Consider the following 17,015-nt stretch of genomic DNA (forward strand, 5'->3'; position numbering starts at 1 on the left):
TGCTGAGAGGAGTTGTACCATGTGATGATTCATGAACATGAACCAGAGAGGGAAAGCCCTTCTTCCTTCAACACTTGAGGGCCAGGTTGTCTGGCATCTGTTTCCCTAGCCTGCTTTCCTGTATGAGCTTCTTGGCTCTATTTGGCTTTGATGGGCTGTCCTAAAACATCGGGCTTCTGGGATCACTGTCCCTGTGCTGAGCTGCACCTTGAGTCAGGAGGCAGGCTGGCTGTGGAGCCCTGCTTTTTCTAGAAGTTTCTCCCTGACCAGCTAGAAAGTCTCAGCAGTTTTGCTTGGCCTTGATGCCTGCACAGTAGAGGGGACTGGCCTTCCCCAAGGGGTGGGAGCGGTGGTAGGCTCCACTTAGCTTCTTGAAGCCTCAATTTCTACAACTGGAAAATGGGGATTAAGAATGTCCCCCTGACAGGGTTATTTTGAAGACAAAATGACATATTAGATACAAAAGCACTTGATAAACTATAAACCCTGATATAAAGTATTCTTGCATCCAGCATTTGTTGGGTGCAACAACAAATTTATTGGGTGCCTCCTTTGTTCCAGGCAACCGGGTAGTTCCAAAGGTCTACTCGACATGTTTCCTTTCCCTGGGAAACTCATGAGTTATCAGAGGAGACAGGCATGTCAGTAGACAGATGAACGTAAGGAGGGTGAGGAGTGTGGTAGGGAAAACACGTCCAGATGCCAGAGGAGCGCCGTGACTGTCTCGTCTCTGCTCCTGCTCACCCGTCCCCTCCGCAGCACACAGCTTGATCTTTCCGAGACACATCTCACTGTTGAATACTCAGTCGAGTCACCTTTAGAGTCTGAATTTGTCCACCTGTCTTATCAGGCCCCGCAAGCCTTTGCTCCTGACAGCCTTTCAGCTGCTCCATTCTTGCACTGTGCGCTCCATCATCACACAGACCACCCTACCTGCCTCGTCCTTGGCCTTTGCTCTCGCTTGTGCCCTGATGCGCTCTTGCACTCAGTAGCTGCCCCCGCCTCCGCCCGCCGTGCGCTTCTGTGGCTCACGCATGAGCGACTGCCTCTTCCGACCAGCTCGTGGTCGCCGTGACTTGCAGCAAGAGCTGCCGATGGGCGCTGCCAGCCTTGGGGGTAGAACAGAGCACGTCTCCTGGGGCTGTGTCCTGGCCATTTCTATTCCAGCTCTCAGCGGTTTCTGATTGCCCTTCTCTTCATTACGAAGGGGAAAGAAAAGGTGGTTGTGGTGGAAGAGATGGGGGTGGGGGTAGGGCACAGGCCACAGAGGACGCTGGAGGACTCCTGCCTTGTCTGTGAGACTGGAGACAGGCGGGGCTGGGAGCAGCAGGAGGCGAGAATCCAGAGCAAGAAGGCTGCCTGAGAGCAAGATATGCAGAAATTACTCTGTGTCCTTGAGTTGAGTGTTTCCAGCCACCCTGAAATGTAAGCATGAGATCCCATTCTCAGAAGCCAGTCAGCATCAAAGGCCTTTTCAGCAGCCTCACTGAGTCATAAATCAGCCTCTTCATCGACCGGGAGCTTGCTATGTGTGAGGCTTCTGTGAGTCACTGGGAGGTCAAGGTGGATGGAGCAGACACTGTCCCCATGACAGGTGTAGCAGGCAGTGAGCCAGGCTGGACCATGTGGAGAGATAAGTGCTGAGGGAGTCATTGTCTGTACCCTGAGGGTCTCAGACGTCTGCTGGAGGAAGTGACATTTGACTGAACCTTGAAGGGAAGGTGAGATTTGAGTGGGAAGAGAAGGAAGGATGGTTTGACAGGAGAGCCCAGGCACCTCCCAGGAATAGTAGGAGAGGTTTGGCTGGAGGTCAGAGAGCCCAGAGCTGCACCTGCAGAGTGTAGGGGCCTTGGACATGGGAGGCATTGCAAGGTTTTGAGCAGAGGAGTGAAGTGATCAGGGTCCCAGTTTAAGAAAGTGAAATATCCTGGACAAGCCCCCTGCCTCCCACCCCGCAAAAGGCAAAATGTGGTCATGGTATAGAAGATAGGTTAGAAAGGGAGAGAAATTGAAGACTGAAAACCATTGCAGTGAGTGGGTCAGGAGTCAGGAATCCAGGCACTTGGCTATAAGGGCTTCCTAAAGCAGAACGTGGCAGAAAGAATGAGCCAGGAGACAGAGAGACTTCCAGTGAACTCCATGAGGACAGGTGTCTAACCCAGAGCCAGACATGTAGTAGGCGCCCAGTTAATACTTTTGGGGAGAGTCATTGGGAAGGTACTATGAAGAAAGAAAAACAAATGACGACAAGGAGGCCTAAGGTTGGGAGCCTGGGATCCTGGAGGAGAGCAGGTAGCCCAGGAAGAGGAGCAGGTTGGTTCGGTCCTGGTGGAGTCAAGGGTGGTCTGATCTGGAAGAGTGGGCACATGGGCTCTGGCACACAGGCATGGGAACTTGGGCTCTTCCAGACCTTTTCGGGAGAGTGAGGTTAAGGTCTCTGTGCCCTGGGCCTGAAGCGGCATGTCCTGAAGGGCTCCGGCCCTTCACTAGCCATTTCCTTTCACCTAGAAGTCATGCCCAAGGAAACCCACCAGCACCACTGCCTCACGACCCTAGTAAGAAATTGCTGATGTTTATTGAGCACTTTGCTGTGTTCCAAGGGCTTCTCTGTCTCCTTTGATCTTGTAACATTCCGCGAAGGAGGTTCTGTTTATCATCTCAGTTTTTCAGTTGAGGAAACTGAAATTCACACAGCTGTTAAGCGATGGAGCTGGGATTTGAGCCCCAGGTGATGGCTTTGGAGCCCTTGTTCTGGGGCACTGCCATCCATGTGAGGATGAGCCAGAGGGAAGGAGTCACATGGAGGCTTAATGTGCCTCTGGCATGTGCTTGGGAATCAAAGGACAGTTTCCATGTAATATTTAAGGGTTGATAGGGACCTTGGAGGTGTCTCGTTCATTTTACAGGAGAGGGACCAGGGCTCAGAGCATTTGCAAACCTGCTCTGGTTGCAACATGGTTGATGGCAGCTCAAGGATGGATCAGCATGGGTGCTCCAGGGCCCATGGATCTGTATGGTCTTAGATGGGTACCTCTCACTCTAGTGTTCTTGCCTGGAGAATCCCAGGGACAGAGGAGCCTGGTTGGCTGCCATCTATGGGGTCGCACAGAGTTGGACACGACTGAAGCGACTTAGCAGTAGCAGCAGCAGATGGGTACCTCACCCCGTCGTCCCTGTCCTCCTCCAACCAGACTGGAGCTGAAACGACCTTCCTCAGCCTTGGCCTCACTTTCTTTTCTTCTCATCCTTCCTCTAGATTGACAAGTATCTCTATGCCATGCGGCTCTCTGATGAAACTCTGTTAGATATCATGAATCGTTTCAAAAAGGAGATGAAGAATGGCCTCTCCCGGGATTTTAATCCGACAGCCACAGTCAAGATGTTGCCAACATTTGTAAGGTCTATTCCCGATGGCTCAGGTGAGTCTCACGCCCAGAGATTGGGCTCTCAGGGCTGAATGCTCTGTGAAACCATCCTTCCAACTTTCATTCATTTGTTCATTTATTCATTTGCTTACTCATCCAGTTATCCATCCATTCACCATTCCATCCATTCATCTATCCATCCATTCATCCATCATTCCATCCATCCATCCAATTTATGTTTGTTGGGATTCTGTCGTGTGATAGGGGACCATGTTTGGACCAGGCTGACCTCCCCTGATTGTCCTGACTGTCTAGTGACTTGTGGAAAGAGGGCATAGTGTTCATGGATCTTTCCGATGCTATGTGAATTACTCTTACATCTCCAGGACAGGAAAGGTTCCAGAACAAGCCAAGAGTTCATGTTAGGAGAATCTCTCCATCAGGGCACCAGGGCCTCCCTGTACGATCCCAGATAAGCAGCAACCCTAGTGGCCAGGTGGATCTCAGGCCCAGAGGGGAAATTCAGGTCCCCATTTGAACAAATTTCACAGATGCTAAGTCAGGTCCATGCTGTGTGAATTACTCTTACATCTCCAGGACAGGAAAGGTTCCAGAACAAGCCAAGAGTTCATGTTAGGAGAATCTCTCCATCAGGGCACCAGGAATGGTGAGGGGAGTAGGATTGGAAAAGGGAAATTACCCTCTTGGTCTGCATCGTGTGGCTCATGTCCTGCAGTGGGCATTTGGGGGCTTCCTGAGGATTGTCATTGCCCCGCCCTAGGGGAGTGGCCTCAGTCCCTCCGCTTGGCAGAGTGGAAGCTGAGCGCGCATAGCCTGGCCTTGGCCTGCTCAGTGGAGGTTGTTCTGTCTGGCTGACCCAGTAGTGGGTGTTGTCCCTACCCCAGCTTAGCACATGCCCAGGAATCCCGCCTTGAGCTGGGTTCTGTCCTCTAGGCTGGGGTTCACCTGCCATGTGCAAGGGAGGGAGAGAGATTATGAAAGTTAAATTTCTCTTGGGGTTGTGAGTACACACTCCGAGAGTATGGCCCTTACGCTCTCCTGCTATTTCTTCCCTGCTCTGGAGACTCACTGAAAGCTGTGATTTGAGGCATCTGATATGCAGCCTTCAAAATGGCCATCAGGAAAACTGCAGCTGTTTCAGCTGATGTTTATGAAAGACGGGCAGGTGCACTGCGTGTTGGAGTGACTGGGCGTGGTGGGAAGGTCCTTTTGTGCCAGCAGCTGGCCTTTAAAGTCCTGAGCAGACTGGGACACCATGGAAGGGCGGGTGCTCTTGTGTGCCTTATGGCCACAGGTGGGGTTTACTTCACGCACACACACTGGTATTTGTATTTCTCACGTTTCCCGACTTTTTAAAATCTACCCCACTTTTATCCTCTTGTTTTCCTTGAGGTCTTGCTCACCAGCAGTTTAGGCTCTTTTATGACTACCGAGGAGACTCTGGCCGTCAGAGTGACCAGACCACAGTGTCCCCTGGGTTTTTTTTCTCATATCTCTGGCTTTGTAGTTTGCTCCTACTTTTCCCAACCCCGAATGGCACCCGTGTCCAGAAGCATTTGTGTCTTTACCAGGTTAGTTGAATTCTGCATGTGGCTCTGCCTGCTGTCCGCTGAGAGAAGGGGGAAAGGGAGATAAGATAGAGGCGCGTCCCCCCAGGGCCCCCGCTCTGGCTTTGCTTAGATAACTCAGAAGGATGCCTGATGCTTGGGGGACCCCTGATCTTGTGTGACTGGCCCTGTGCTGGCATGTCCCATGAGAGGTTCCTTCCCTTTCCTCCTGAAAGCTGCCTGCAACCCAGCTTCCCTTCCGTGGCCCGTGTGACAGCAGGGGGTGCCTTGCCTCATACCTTCACATTTTTAGGGCTGAGGGACTCAAAGTGTGATCCAGATACAGTAATAATCTAGCCGTTTGAAAACAGGGCTCCACATGCATTCTTATTTGGGAAAAACAATATTTCCAAAGATCCCTCTTAGAGATCCAGAGCAGGGACTTGATAGTCCCGAGGTTAGGACTCTGTGCTTCCAGCGCAGGGGGCGTGGATTTGATCCCTGGTCGGAACTAAGATCCCATATGTTACGTGGCATGGAAAATCAAAAAGAAAACAAAAGAAGAGATTGGAAGCAGATACCAGGGTGCTAAAGGCCCTGAGCAGTCCTGCAGGAGAGAAAACTATTAAACCCGGCTACCTGCCTTTTCCCCAAACCTGTTTGCTCTTTCCCCCAGTATTTACTACTATATTTCATCTATTCCGAGACCCTATTTTCATCTTTGTTGTCGAGTCCTCTGAAATCAGCAGTGCACTGTGCAGTAGTTGCCTCTTTAAATTACTGTGAGCAGCACTTTTTTCTCTCTTCGAATTACATAAAATAACGACGTGTCCACAATCAGTGGTGTCTTAAATGTGATGATGTATGTGGTGATTACGCCCGTGTTGGGAAATGCTGTCCTAGAGTTTGTGGAACTGGAGCCAGCAGCCTGGGCCCCATGCCTCCTTCTGAGCCTCTCTCGTGTCCAGTGTGAAAAGAAGTGAGTGGGCCCGAATGTTCAGGGTCCCTCGGGAGCACAGAGCCGTGCTGAGAGCAGGAGGAGGAGGAAGGGGAGACGCCAAAGCCCTGAGCCCCCAGGACCCACCCTGAGGCCCTGGCTCCCCTGGCCTGCAGGGCTAGCCCTTCCCCAGCTCCGCCTCCCTCGGCCCTCCCTGGGGACTGTTTCTTCCGCTCTGTGTTAGTTTCCAAGGCTGCTGTAATGAAGTCCCATGAACCGCGTGGCTTTAAATGAGAGTGATTGTCTCACAGTTCTGGAAGCTTGAAGTCCAAAATCAAGGTGTCGGTGGGGCCGTGCCCCTTCCGAGACGCTGGGTTAAGTCTTTCCTTGCCCCTTGCTGGCTTCTGGAGGTGGCTGGCAGCCCCTGACGTTCCTTGACACGCACCTGCATCTCTCCACTCTCAGCCTCTGTCGTCATGTGGCATTTTCCTCTAGTAAGGATGCCAGTCGGACTAGAACCCACACTCATGACCGCCTCTTCATCCGATTACATCATCTAAAAAGACCCTTTTCCAAATAAGGCCACATTTACAGGTACCCAGGGTTAGGACTTCTGTGCCTTTTGGTGGGGATACTGTGCAACCATAAAATACTGTGTAGCTCTTCTCTCTCTGATTGTTCCTAATATTCATGGGTGGGCTCAAGTCAGGTGTCCAGGGGCCCACACTCCTCCTGGAATGGTCCCTCCAGCCCCACATAGGCACTGATATTGATGCCAAGGCCTTGGGCACCAGTCCAGTCCCTGCCACTTTTTGATGGAAGTGCCTCCAACCACGAGGTCCCTTGGAGGAGCCAGAATGTGGGTCTCCTTCATTGTAAACCATGGTGCTAGTCTCTTTTTGAGATGTTAATTACTGCTTCACCTGTATAATTAGTCAGTGACAGAATTAGTGGTAATCCCAAACCACCAAAGGATAAATTGGAGTCACTGCAGTGGAGAGCTGCCCCTGCCCGTCAAGCGGTGATGTGACTTCCAAGTCAGAGGGAGAAGCAAACCTTTCCTTTCCTGCTGACCTTGACCCTGATGACTGGATTACTGAAAACTGTTGGCTTTTGAAACTGTATTGATTTTTTTGGAAAATGTTATCAGCCCATTTTTGTTAATTTCCCCCCTTTTGACGATTTTAATGGGCAGTGCTTTTTCATTAATTGTTCTCAAGTAATCTATACATTAGGTTAAAAAAAGATGCAAAACCCTAAAGTGGCTTTTAGCTGCTGCATATCCTTTTTGCAATGGGAAAGATATGAATAATACATAAAGGAGGAAGATACTGAAGCCTTTTTATGCTGGTGACTTGGCTAAACAGAAACCCTTGTTCAAAGGTGCCCGGTTTCTGGGGATAGCTGCCCATCTGTATCCAGCTTCTGTCAGAAGGCCTGCCCGACTTTGATTCTCACTTGGGAAACGTCCCCTTTTTTTCTCATCTTGTCATTTATCACTCAGGATATTGTAAATATCAATTAGATTGTAAGCTTCTTGAGGGTAAATTGAGTTGAAGATTTCCTTGTTTCCGCCATGTGGTTCCTTAGTGTGCTCTTCACCCAGAGGATAAGTTTAGAATGTTTGATTTGAGGTGTGGTCCTGGGCTTCCCCTGGTAGCTCAGGTGGTAAAGAATCTGCCTGTAATATGGGAGACCCGGGTTTGATCCCTGGGGCAGGAAGAACCCCTGGAGAAGGGAATGGTAACCCAGTCCAGTATTCTTGCCTGGGAAATCCCATGGATAGAGGAGCCTGGAAGGCTACAGTCCATGGGGTCGCAGAGTCAGACACGACTGGACGACTAACACACTTCTTCCTGGACTTCCCAGGTGGCGCTGGTGGTAAAGAACACACCTGCCAGTGCAGGAGATATAAGATCCCGGGGTCAGGAAGATCCCCTGGAGGGAGGACATGGCAACCTACTCCAGTATTCTTGCCTGGAGAATCCCACGTACAAAGGAGTCTGGCGGGCTACAGTCCCTAGGGTCACAGAGTCAGGCGTGACTGGAGCGACTTAGCACACTCACAGTTAAATTGGTGGGGCTTAAGATACACTGCTTTCCAGCCAAAGGAAGGAAAACGTTTCCTTTCTCACTGCATTTGGGCTGTTTACTTACCTTTCTCTGTCCTTATGTGGGAAGATGGTTGGATTATCTCAGAAATTCTCTCATTTGATGAAATCTCCGAAATGCCTAGCATTCCAGTTGGGTTTCTGATGAAGGTGTGAACTCTCATTGGCTAGCAGGATTGCAGACAGGAGGCTTTGTGTCTTGTGTACAGGATTAATGCATGGAGCAGGCAACGGGAGGCAGCTCATGAGCGCTGAGTTTTGTTTGCCCTGTATTCCAGCACAGGTCTGGACTCAAGAGAGACATCTGTTTCAGTGTTTGTTTGCCATTATTTGCTGGTAATAATGGCTGTCATTAGAAAGTGGAGAGTTGCCAGGGGCCCTTCAGATGCTTTGTTTAATGAGCCTTCTATAGAAGAGCACTTCTTCTTGGCTTCAGTGGAAATGGGAAATGTAGGGTGAAGTCTCGGCAGCAGCAGGCAGGAAGGTTGAAGCCAAAGATTTGAAGAGGAAGTAAGAAAGGAAGTCAGCTGCTGCAAGGAGACCGAACTTGAAACTGAAGGGGAAAATAGAGTTTCAGACCACTGGATTAATCTCCGGCTCTGCTGCTTATTATCTGTGTGATCTTGGAGAAGTCACTTAACTGCTATAAGCCTCCATTTCCTCATCTGTAAAATGGGTGTGGTAGTCCTGCTGTGCCTGCCTCGAAAGGCTGTCAGAAGGATCAAAGTGCTTTGGAAACTGCAAACCACCATGAGAGTTACAGAGAGTCATTGTTCTGCTGGTCATCATTATAACTTAATAAATGACTTTCTAAGAATTCTTAATGAGCGTCCCTGGTGGCTCCGTGGTAAAGAATCTGCCTGCCAATGCAGGAGACGTGGGTTCGATCCCTGGGTCAGGAAGATCCCCTGGAGAAGGAAATGGCAACCCATTCCAGGATTCTTGCCTGGGAAATCCTATGGAAAGAGGAGCCTGGCAGGCTACAGTCCATGGGGTCACAAAAGAATCAGGCACAGCTTAGCAACTAAACAACAACAAAGAATTCTTTGGAAGAATTTCTCAACTTTGGAAGGCCTTCCCATCTGATGTGGCCAAAGGCCCCCTACCCATCAGACCTAAAGGTAGAGGTCTCGCCCTGGAGGAAAATGTCAGAGCTTTTCAGAATTCACCAGCATCCCTGTGATGTTATGGGAGGGAGGAGACAAAAAAAGGGGGGAAGCAAAGGCAGGCTGTCTCACCCCCACCCCAGTACCCCTCATAATTGTGGATGAGCCCACAGACTACAGCTCTGGTTCCTCTGCAGCTGGGTGATTGAATACCACAGCTCTGAATGGGGGGACCAACTGAGATAAAGGGGAGGATACATCCTTTATGGAGGGCAAGTTGGTATTTGGAGCACCCATTGCCTAGTAAAGAATATTGAACCCAGCAGCCTCTGCTTATAACTGAAAGAAATCTAACTCAAAGTTGTATAAGCAAGAAAGGGAATTCTAGGTTCACATAATGGAAAATGTAGTTGTAGGTTGGCTCCTGTAACCCAGGCCTCATCTGTCTCTTAACCAAGGCTTCATTCGTAGGCTGCCTCTCCCTTATGGGGGCAGAGATAGCCCCAGCAGCTGTAGCTGACACCTCATCTCCAAACTAGAGGTCCCGGGGTGGTCTTGGAGAAGGTGGTGATTGGCTGATGTGGGTCACGTGCCCACCCTGAACCAATCACATTGGCCGAAGCTGGGGACTCTGGATGCTCTTGGGTCACATGGAACAGGCGGTCAACCCCACCCCCAATTCAGATGACAAAACGGGAAGGGTGGTTATCTAAAGAGACACCAGACAGCAAACAAAGCTTTCTGGACACCTTGCCAGAAGTCAGTCCTTGGTGTCCTTTGCCTGGCAGAGGATAGGGCTGAACAGACCATGCATTTAACCCAGGTGTTCTAACTGAACTAGCTGCAAACACTTTCTGATTTGCCTACTGTATGTGGGACTCAGTACTAGGGAGAAGGAAGTAAGCATGCTAAATTGCCCTTGCCTTCGAATTGCTCATCACCCAGACGAGGAAGATAAAACTTTATGTGTATATGTGTGTGTGTGTGTGTATGAATGAGCATCCCAGTATTTGCAAGTATATGAGTGACTAAGGAAAGGGAAGGGCCCTGGCCTTGCCACAGGTGTGACCATGAGCAAGTCATTCAGCAGGTTTGGTTGGAGCTGCCTTATCCATAGATTGAGGAGGCGGGTTAATATTTGTCCCATATTTCCTGAGCTGCAAATGTGATTTACAGAAGAGATGCCAACTGCCATTTCTTTTAGCAAGCACAAACACACCCTGGAATCAGGGTCACTGCTCAGGAAAGGATCAGGGGCTGCATTGGGCTTAACAGCGACCGTAAAATGCCTTCAGGGAAAGGCCCCTTCACAAATCATCTCAAGGCTAACTTTTCTCCTTCTCTGCCCCTAACTCCCTGAAACCCTATTGACCTGTGTTTGTTAAAAAAAAAAAAAAAAAGAAAGAAAAAGGAGAAATGGGGTGGACAGACTGTGGTGGGAGGCTGGGACGGGGCAGGGGTCTTACAGAGCTGCAGAAGTGTGGGCCGGCCCCATGCACCCTAAGGCCAGGTTCTTCCCTGACCTAGAGGCAGATGAGATCATTTAAACTTATCCTGCTTGAAAACTTGAGAGCTGGGGCTTCAGGGGTGCTGCCTGAAACCTGATTCCTTCCTGTTGTGTGTTGATAATGACACCAATAAGCAAGAGATCCCCTACCATCACGTGGAACTTGAGCATAAGAGCCTGCTTTTACTTAGTCCCTTGATTCAACTGAAGATGAGACTTTTGACCTGATTGATTTATCAAGATTTCTCAAGCTATTTTTTAAAGTTATGATGAAAGCCAGTGCAAAACATGAAATAAATAACTGTTTGGTTTTTTTTTTTAAATTAAAACAGTGTGTGTGTGTGTGTGTGTGTGTGTGTGTGTGTGTGTGTGTGTGTGTTAGTCCCTCAGTCGTGCCCAACTCTTTGCGACCCCATGGACTGCAATCCACCAGGTTCCTCTATCCATGAGATTTTCCAAGCAAGGATACTGGAGTGGGTTGCCATTTCCTTCTCCAGGGGATCTTCCCAACTCAGGGATCGAACCTGGGTCTCCTGCACTACAGGCAAATTCTTTACTGACTGAACAGTAAATGAATTAATTAAATAAAAATGTTAGCAAGGAAAAGCTCCCATATTTTCATCCTAGCACAGTGTCCGCTTTTGCGTGTGTTATTTCCCTGTACACAAGTGGTTTTTAGAGAGATGTAGCCATTCCTGATGTGCTGATCTCACTCTAATGCCCTCTCTGGGGATCCTTGTTCCTGAGGTCTGTCTAAGAGGCAGTTGTATCCAATGGCTATGAATTTGGGCTTTGGATTCAAATTCTGGCTCTGTCAATTACTGGCTGTGTGCTTGGGCAAGTTCCCTAACCCCTCCTAGACTTTACTTGCTCATCTGCAGAATGGGGATCATAATAGTACCTACTTCATAGAGTGGAGAGGGGTTAGAAGTAAAATGAGCCAGAAGAAGTACTTAGCAATTGGAGAACAGAAAGGCTTAATGAATGATAGTAAAGTTAAGTGTTTCTGATGTTCTAGTAATTCATTCTCCTGAGAAGGAACCCTCTCATATCACATCTATTTTTTTTTTACCCAGTAGTAGTGTAAGGGATTAGGATTCTGATGAGAACTCAGGGAAAACCCAAAACTAATTTGAATGACCTATGACATCAGGGTCAGAATTTCTCACAAAGCTGAGACACCTTCTTCCTAGCATTCCCACTTGGCTTCTTTCCTTTGGACCATTGTTGCTCAGTTGCTAAGTTGTGTCCAACTCTGACTGATGGACTGCAGCACGCCAGACTTCCCTGTCCTTCACTATCTCCCAGAGATTGCTCAAGCTCATGTCATTGAGTCTCTGATGCCATCCAACCATCTCGTCCTCTGTCGCCCCCTTCTCCTGCGCTCAGTCTTTCCCAGCACCAGGGTCTTTTCCAATGGGTTGGCTCTTCACATCAAGTGGCCACAATGTTGGCGCTTCAGCATCAGTCCTTCCTGAACATTCAGGGTTGATTTCCTCTAGGACTGACTGGCTTGATCTCCTTGATGTCCAAGGGATCAAAGAGTCTTCTCCAGCACCACAGTTCGAAAGCAAAAATTCTTCAGTGCTCAGCCTTCTTTATGGTCCAGCTCTCACATCTTGTACATGACTACTGTAAAAACCATAGCTTGAACTATACAGACCTTTGTTGGCAAAGCGATGTCTCTGCTTTTTAATATACTGTCTAGGTTTGTCATAGCTTTTCTTTCAAGGAGCTAGCCTCTTAATTTCATGGGTGCAGTCACCATCTGCAGTGATTTTGAAGCCCAAGAAAATAAAGTCTGTCTTGGTTTCCATTTTTTCTGTATCTATTTGCCAGGAAGTGTTGGGGCTGGATGCTGTGATCTTAGTTTTTTGAACATTGGGTTTTAAGCCAACTTTTTCACTCTGCTCTTTCACCTTCATCAAGAGGCTTTTTAGTTCTTCTTTGCTTTGTACCATTTAGGGTGGTATCATGTGCATATCTGAGATTATTGACATTTCTCCTGACAATCTTGTTTCCAGCTTGTGATTCATCCAGCCTGGCATTTTGCTTGATGTACTCTGCATTCAAGTTAAATAAGCAGGGTGACAAGTAACCTTGACATACTCCTTTCCCAATTTTGAACCAGTCCATTTTTCCATGCCTGGTCCTAACTGTTACTTCTTGACTTGCATACAGGTTTCTCAGGAGGCAGGTAGGGTGATCTGATATTCCAGTCTCTTTAAGAATTTTCCACAGTTTGTTGTGATCACAGAAGCAGTTTTAAAACAGCAACATCATGTGGTATATCCATACTGTGGAATGTAACCTGTCACAGAAAGGAATGAGGTACTGGTATATGCTTCAATGCAGGTGAACCTTGAAAGCATTATGGTACATGAAAGAAGTCAGCCACAGAGGACCACGTATTGTATGTGTCCATTGTAATGAAATGTCCAGAATAGGGAAATCTCTTGAGACAGACAGTGAATTAGTGGCTGTTAGTGGATGAGGCGGTTTGGGAGGAAATGGGGAGTGACTGCTAATGGGTATAGAGTTTCTTTTGTGGATGATGAAAAATTTCTGTAATTAGATAGTGGTGATGTAAATATACTAAAACTCACCAAACTGTACACTTTAGAATGTGATAGGTGCAGACTTCCTTGGTAGTCCAGTGGTGCAGTTAGGACTTCACTCTTTTATTGCAGGGGGCATGGGTTTGATGCCCACGCCCCCTTGAGCCATGTGGCACGGCCAAATAATAAAAATAAAATCAAATGTGATATTTTAATTATTTCCTATAAAGCTGTTGCTAAGAAAACAAACAACCAATCAGTGGTGTAACTGCTTCCTGTGTAATGAACAAGAAGCCAAACTTCCTTGAATGAATGAATGGGCCACCAACCCTTGTGATCAAGCAGCTACCAAGCACTTATTGAACTACCCTGGGTACCAAGGGCAGATGTAAAGAATCCTAAGTTGTAGTTTTTCCCTCAAAGAGCTTGAGAGGATAAGAACAGAAATTCAGTTGTAAATGTCTTTGGTTTATTCCTCAATTCCTTTGCCACCCTCATTAATTCAACTATTAATATTGGTTGTGTTCATATTATATGCCAAACAACCATTCTAAGTTCCAGAAATAGAGCAGTGTGTCAGAACCTAAAGTTTGCTGGAATCAAATACAAAGAGGGTGTCAGTTTATAAAAAAGAAGTTAAAAAAAAAACAACAATCCATTACATAAAAAAAATAAAAACTTCAAGGGGCTCAAAATAGTGAAAACAATGTTGCAAAAGAACAGGGTTGGAGGACTTTCACTTCCCAGTTTCAGATATTCGGAAGCAGTCAGGTCGGTGTGGTACTGCTGTTAGGATAGATATACAGATCAGTGAATCAGAATTGAGTGTTCACTATGTCAATTACATCTCAAAACGGGGGGGAAAAAAGGAATTGGGAGTTCAGAAATAAATCCATATTTATGGTCACTTGATTTTTTACAAGGGTGTCAAGACTTTTCAGTGAGGGAAAGAATAGTCTGTTTAGCAAATGGTGTTGCTATTTGACAGTGCCTGCCTGGTAAAGAATCTGCCTGTCAGTGCAGGAGACATAGGAGACATGGGTTCCATCCCTGGGTCGGGAGGATCCTCTGGAGAAGGAAATGGCAACCCACTCCAGTATTCTTGCCTGGGAAATCCATGGACAGAAGAACTTGGGGGGTTATAGTCCATTGGATCACAAAAAACACGACTCAGCAACTAAGCAACAACCGTCCATGTGCCAAAGAAGGAAGCTGAACCTCTACTTCAGACCATATACACAGATTAACTCAAAATGGACCAAATACCTCAATGTAAGAACTAAAACTGTAAAACTCTTAGAAGGAAGCATAGGTATGAATCTTTGTGACCTTGAATTTGGCAATGGATTTTTAGATATGACCCCAAAAGCATTAGCCACAGAAGAAAAAAGATAAGTCGCACTTTATCAAAATTATAAACTCTTATGCTTCAAAAGTCATCATCAAGAAAGTAAGGTGATGGTGAGACAGTGATAATGTAGCATCAGAAGTAAAATGAACAGATTTTCATTGATTTTGGAGGGGACCTGGGATAGAGGATGCTGGGTGGAGGCTTAGTGGTTTGGTTTCTCATCACAGCCACCTCCACTGGTGCTCTGTGGTGGTCTTGACACACAAGCCTGTTGTCTTTCTCTAACCCACTGAGGTCCACCCCAATCACTGCTCACATTGGTCGCGAGGAATAAAAGTGGTTCAAGCCAGTTTACTCTTGTGTGACCAGGAGGGACTTCTGTTAAAAACATCCCCTGGGCAGAAACAACAGGAGTGTCCAGTATCTGATGAATGGATATACATACAAGGAAATATCACCCAGCCTGAAAACAGTGAACTACTGATATAGGCTATAACATGGATCAACCCTGGAGACTTGATACAATGCGAAATAAGCCAGACACTAAAGGACAGATACTGTATGATTTTGTTTATGAGAAATATCTAGAACAGGCAAATTCATAGAAGTAAAAAGTAGAATAGTGTTTGCCTGGGGCTGGGGACAGGGGAAATGAGGAATTACTGCTTACTGGTTATAGAGGTTCTGTTTGGGATGATGGAAATTTCTGAGGATGGTGGTGGTAGTTGTGTAACATTGTGAACATTTTTAATGTCAGTGGGCTGTACACTGAGAAATGGTTGCAGCGGAAAATTTTATGTTATGTATATTTTACTACAATTAAAAAAAAAAAATCCCCTGGGGAATCAGTGGAGGTATGGACTAGCTGGAATTGGTGTCTCAGCTGATGGGGAAGGAACTCAAGGCATGGAATAGACCTCAGATGCAGGGTTTGCTCTGAGTTGAAATGCTGTTTTTATTTTTACCTTATGGATAGCATAGCCATTTGTGAGAAGGGGTAAAGACTTGGAGAACGATGGTTGGTACTTTAATGAAGTCCATACTTTCATTCTGCAGTTGGGACTGAACGGAACTGTGTGAAGCTGTCTGCCTAGGGACGCCCGGCTAGGAGAGGGCTTCTCTTGCCCACTCTTCCAGGTGGGGCTGTAGTGTGATGGAGTCTTCATGACTCCTGTTTTGTGGCCAAAAGCACTGTGAAGTGGGGCCAGACCCTGCTGAGAAGTGGGTGAAGCGTGCAGCCTTCCCAGGCACTTGAGTCTGATGTGATGTTATTGTCTCCCTAACAGAAAAAGGAGATTTCATCGCCCTGGATCTTGGTGGGTCTTCCTTTCGAATTCTGCGGGTGCAGGTGAATCATGAGCAGAACCAGGCTGTTCATATGGAGTCTGAGGTTTATGACACCCCAGAGAACATCATGCATGGCAGTGGAAGCCAGGTGGGTCTCTACTTCCCTTCTGACTAGCCCCTGTGGCCTAAGCCTCAGGCTGCAGGGTACCCCCAGGAACCAGCCCCAGAGCAGCGGTGGGCCGAGCCCCTGGGCGAGTCCATCATAGGCATGCATAGAGAAGGACTCCCGGGTGGAATCCTCACTGTGTGAATGAGCTGGAGGATGGGAGGGGGCTATTGGTCCTTTCAGCTGCTGGGCCTTTCAGGTGAGGGGTGTAAAGAGGAGGCCCAGCAGGTAAATGCATTCATTCCCTAAGGATCCTGGGGTGGTTCCCCAGAAGAGGGAGCGCAGAGCCCTTGGGTGAAAGCCCTTCTTCCAAGTCACTGTCCTCCTCACCCAGTTCCCCCATGGCCTCGGCCTCGTCAGTTGTGGCTGTCACCTTGTGGGACAGCAGGAATCTGAGTTCAGAGCCCCAGGACTATTCTAAAGGGCTCCTGGCTTCCCAGCTGAATAGTCTCCTACGAGACCTTGGCATGGAAAGCAGCGAGGGCAGGGCCTTGCCTGGAAAGTCACCATCCCTTCCTCTCACACTTGTAACCCCTGCCAATGGAAGGGCTGCCTTCATTTGCTGGCCGAGGCCATGCGCATGCTCAGGAGGGCCTGACCACCCTCCTGCTTCCCCATCTGGTTGTGGTGGGTGGTAGGCTGCAGGCTCACTGAGGACCCTGTGATCAGGTTGTGGGCAGCCCTTGGCAGGCTTGCAGTCATTTCTGGTCCTGTTCTGCTCCTCCCCCTCTCCTGCAGATGTTCTGACCCCTCCCCTCCCGTTTAGAGCTCGCCTCCTAAGTCATGGCTGTTGTCAGGATATGTATTATTCAGAGCTTGCCAAATATTTGTTTTAGGGAGGGTGTGTTCACAGCAAGGTTCATGACTAAGTTCTGCAGAAAACCTAATGGCTCTGGGCTGGACTTTGGGATGAAGCCCAGCGCCTTCTCTTGACTCCTCTTTGTTCTTAAATTCCTGTGGCTGGGACCTAATGCAAACTCCACCTTTTCCTTCTACCAGAGAAAAGGGCTAATCCTGGTCTTTCACCTGCTGCTGAGGAGGGGCAGGGGTTGTGTTCAG

The 17,015-nt window shown here is 48.0% G+C and overlaps 1 protein-coding gene across 3 annotated transcripts in view; it reads left to right on the top strand.

The window, feature by feature from the left end:
- HK1 (hexokinase 1) overlaps positions 1 to 17,015 on the top strand; it is a 75,755-nt gene that overhangs the window by 18,982 nt on the left and 39,758 nt on the right. For all 3 annotated transcript variants that reach the window (XM_060406861.1, XM_015104404.3, XM_042240866.2), the window contains exons 2-3: positions 3,257 to 3,419; positions 15,790 to 15,938. In XM_060406861.1, coding sequence (XP_060262844.1) covers positions 3,257 to 3,419; positions 15,790 to 15,938 — 312 coding nt within the window. The remainder of the gene's footprint in view (positions 1 to 3,256; positions 3,420 to 15,789; positions 15,939 to 17,015) is intronic.

Source organism: Ovis aries, chromosome 25, assembly GCF_016772045.2.
Source record: "Ovis aries strain OAR_USU_Benz2616 breed Rambouillet chromosome 25, ARS-UI_Ramb_v3.0, whole genome shotgun sequence".
NCBI classification, from domain to species: Eukaryota; Metazoa; Chordata; class Mammalia; order Artiodactyla; family Bovidae; genus Ovis; species Ovis aries.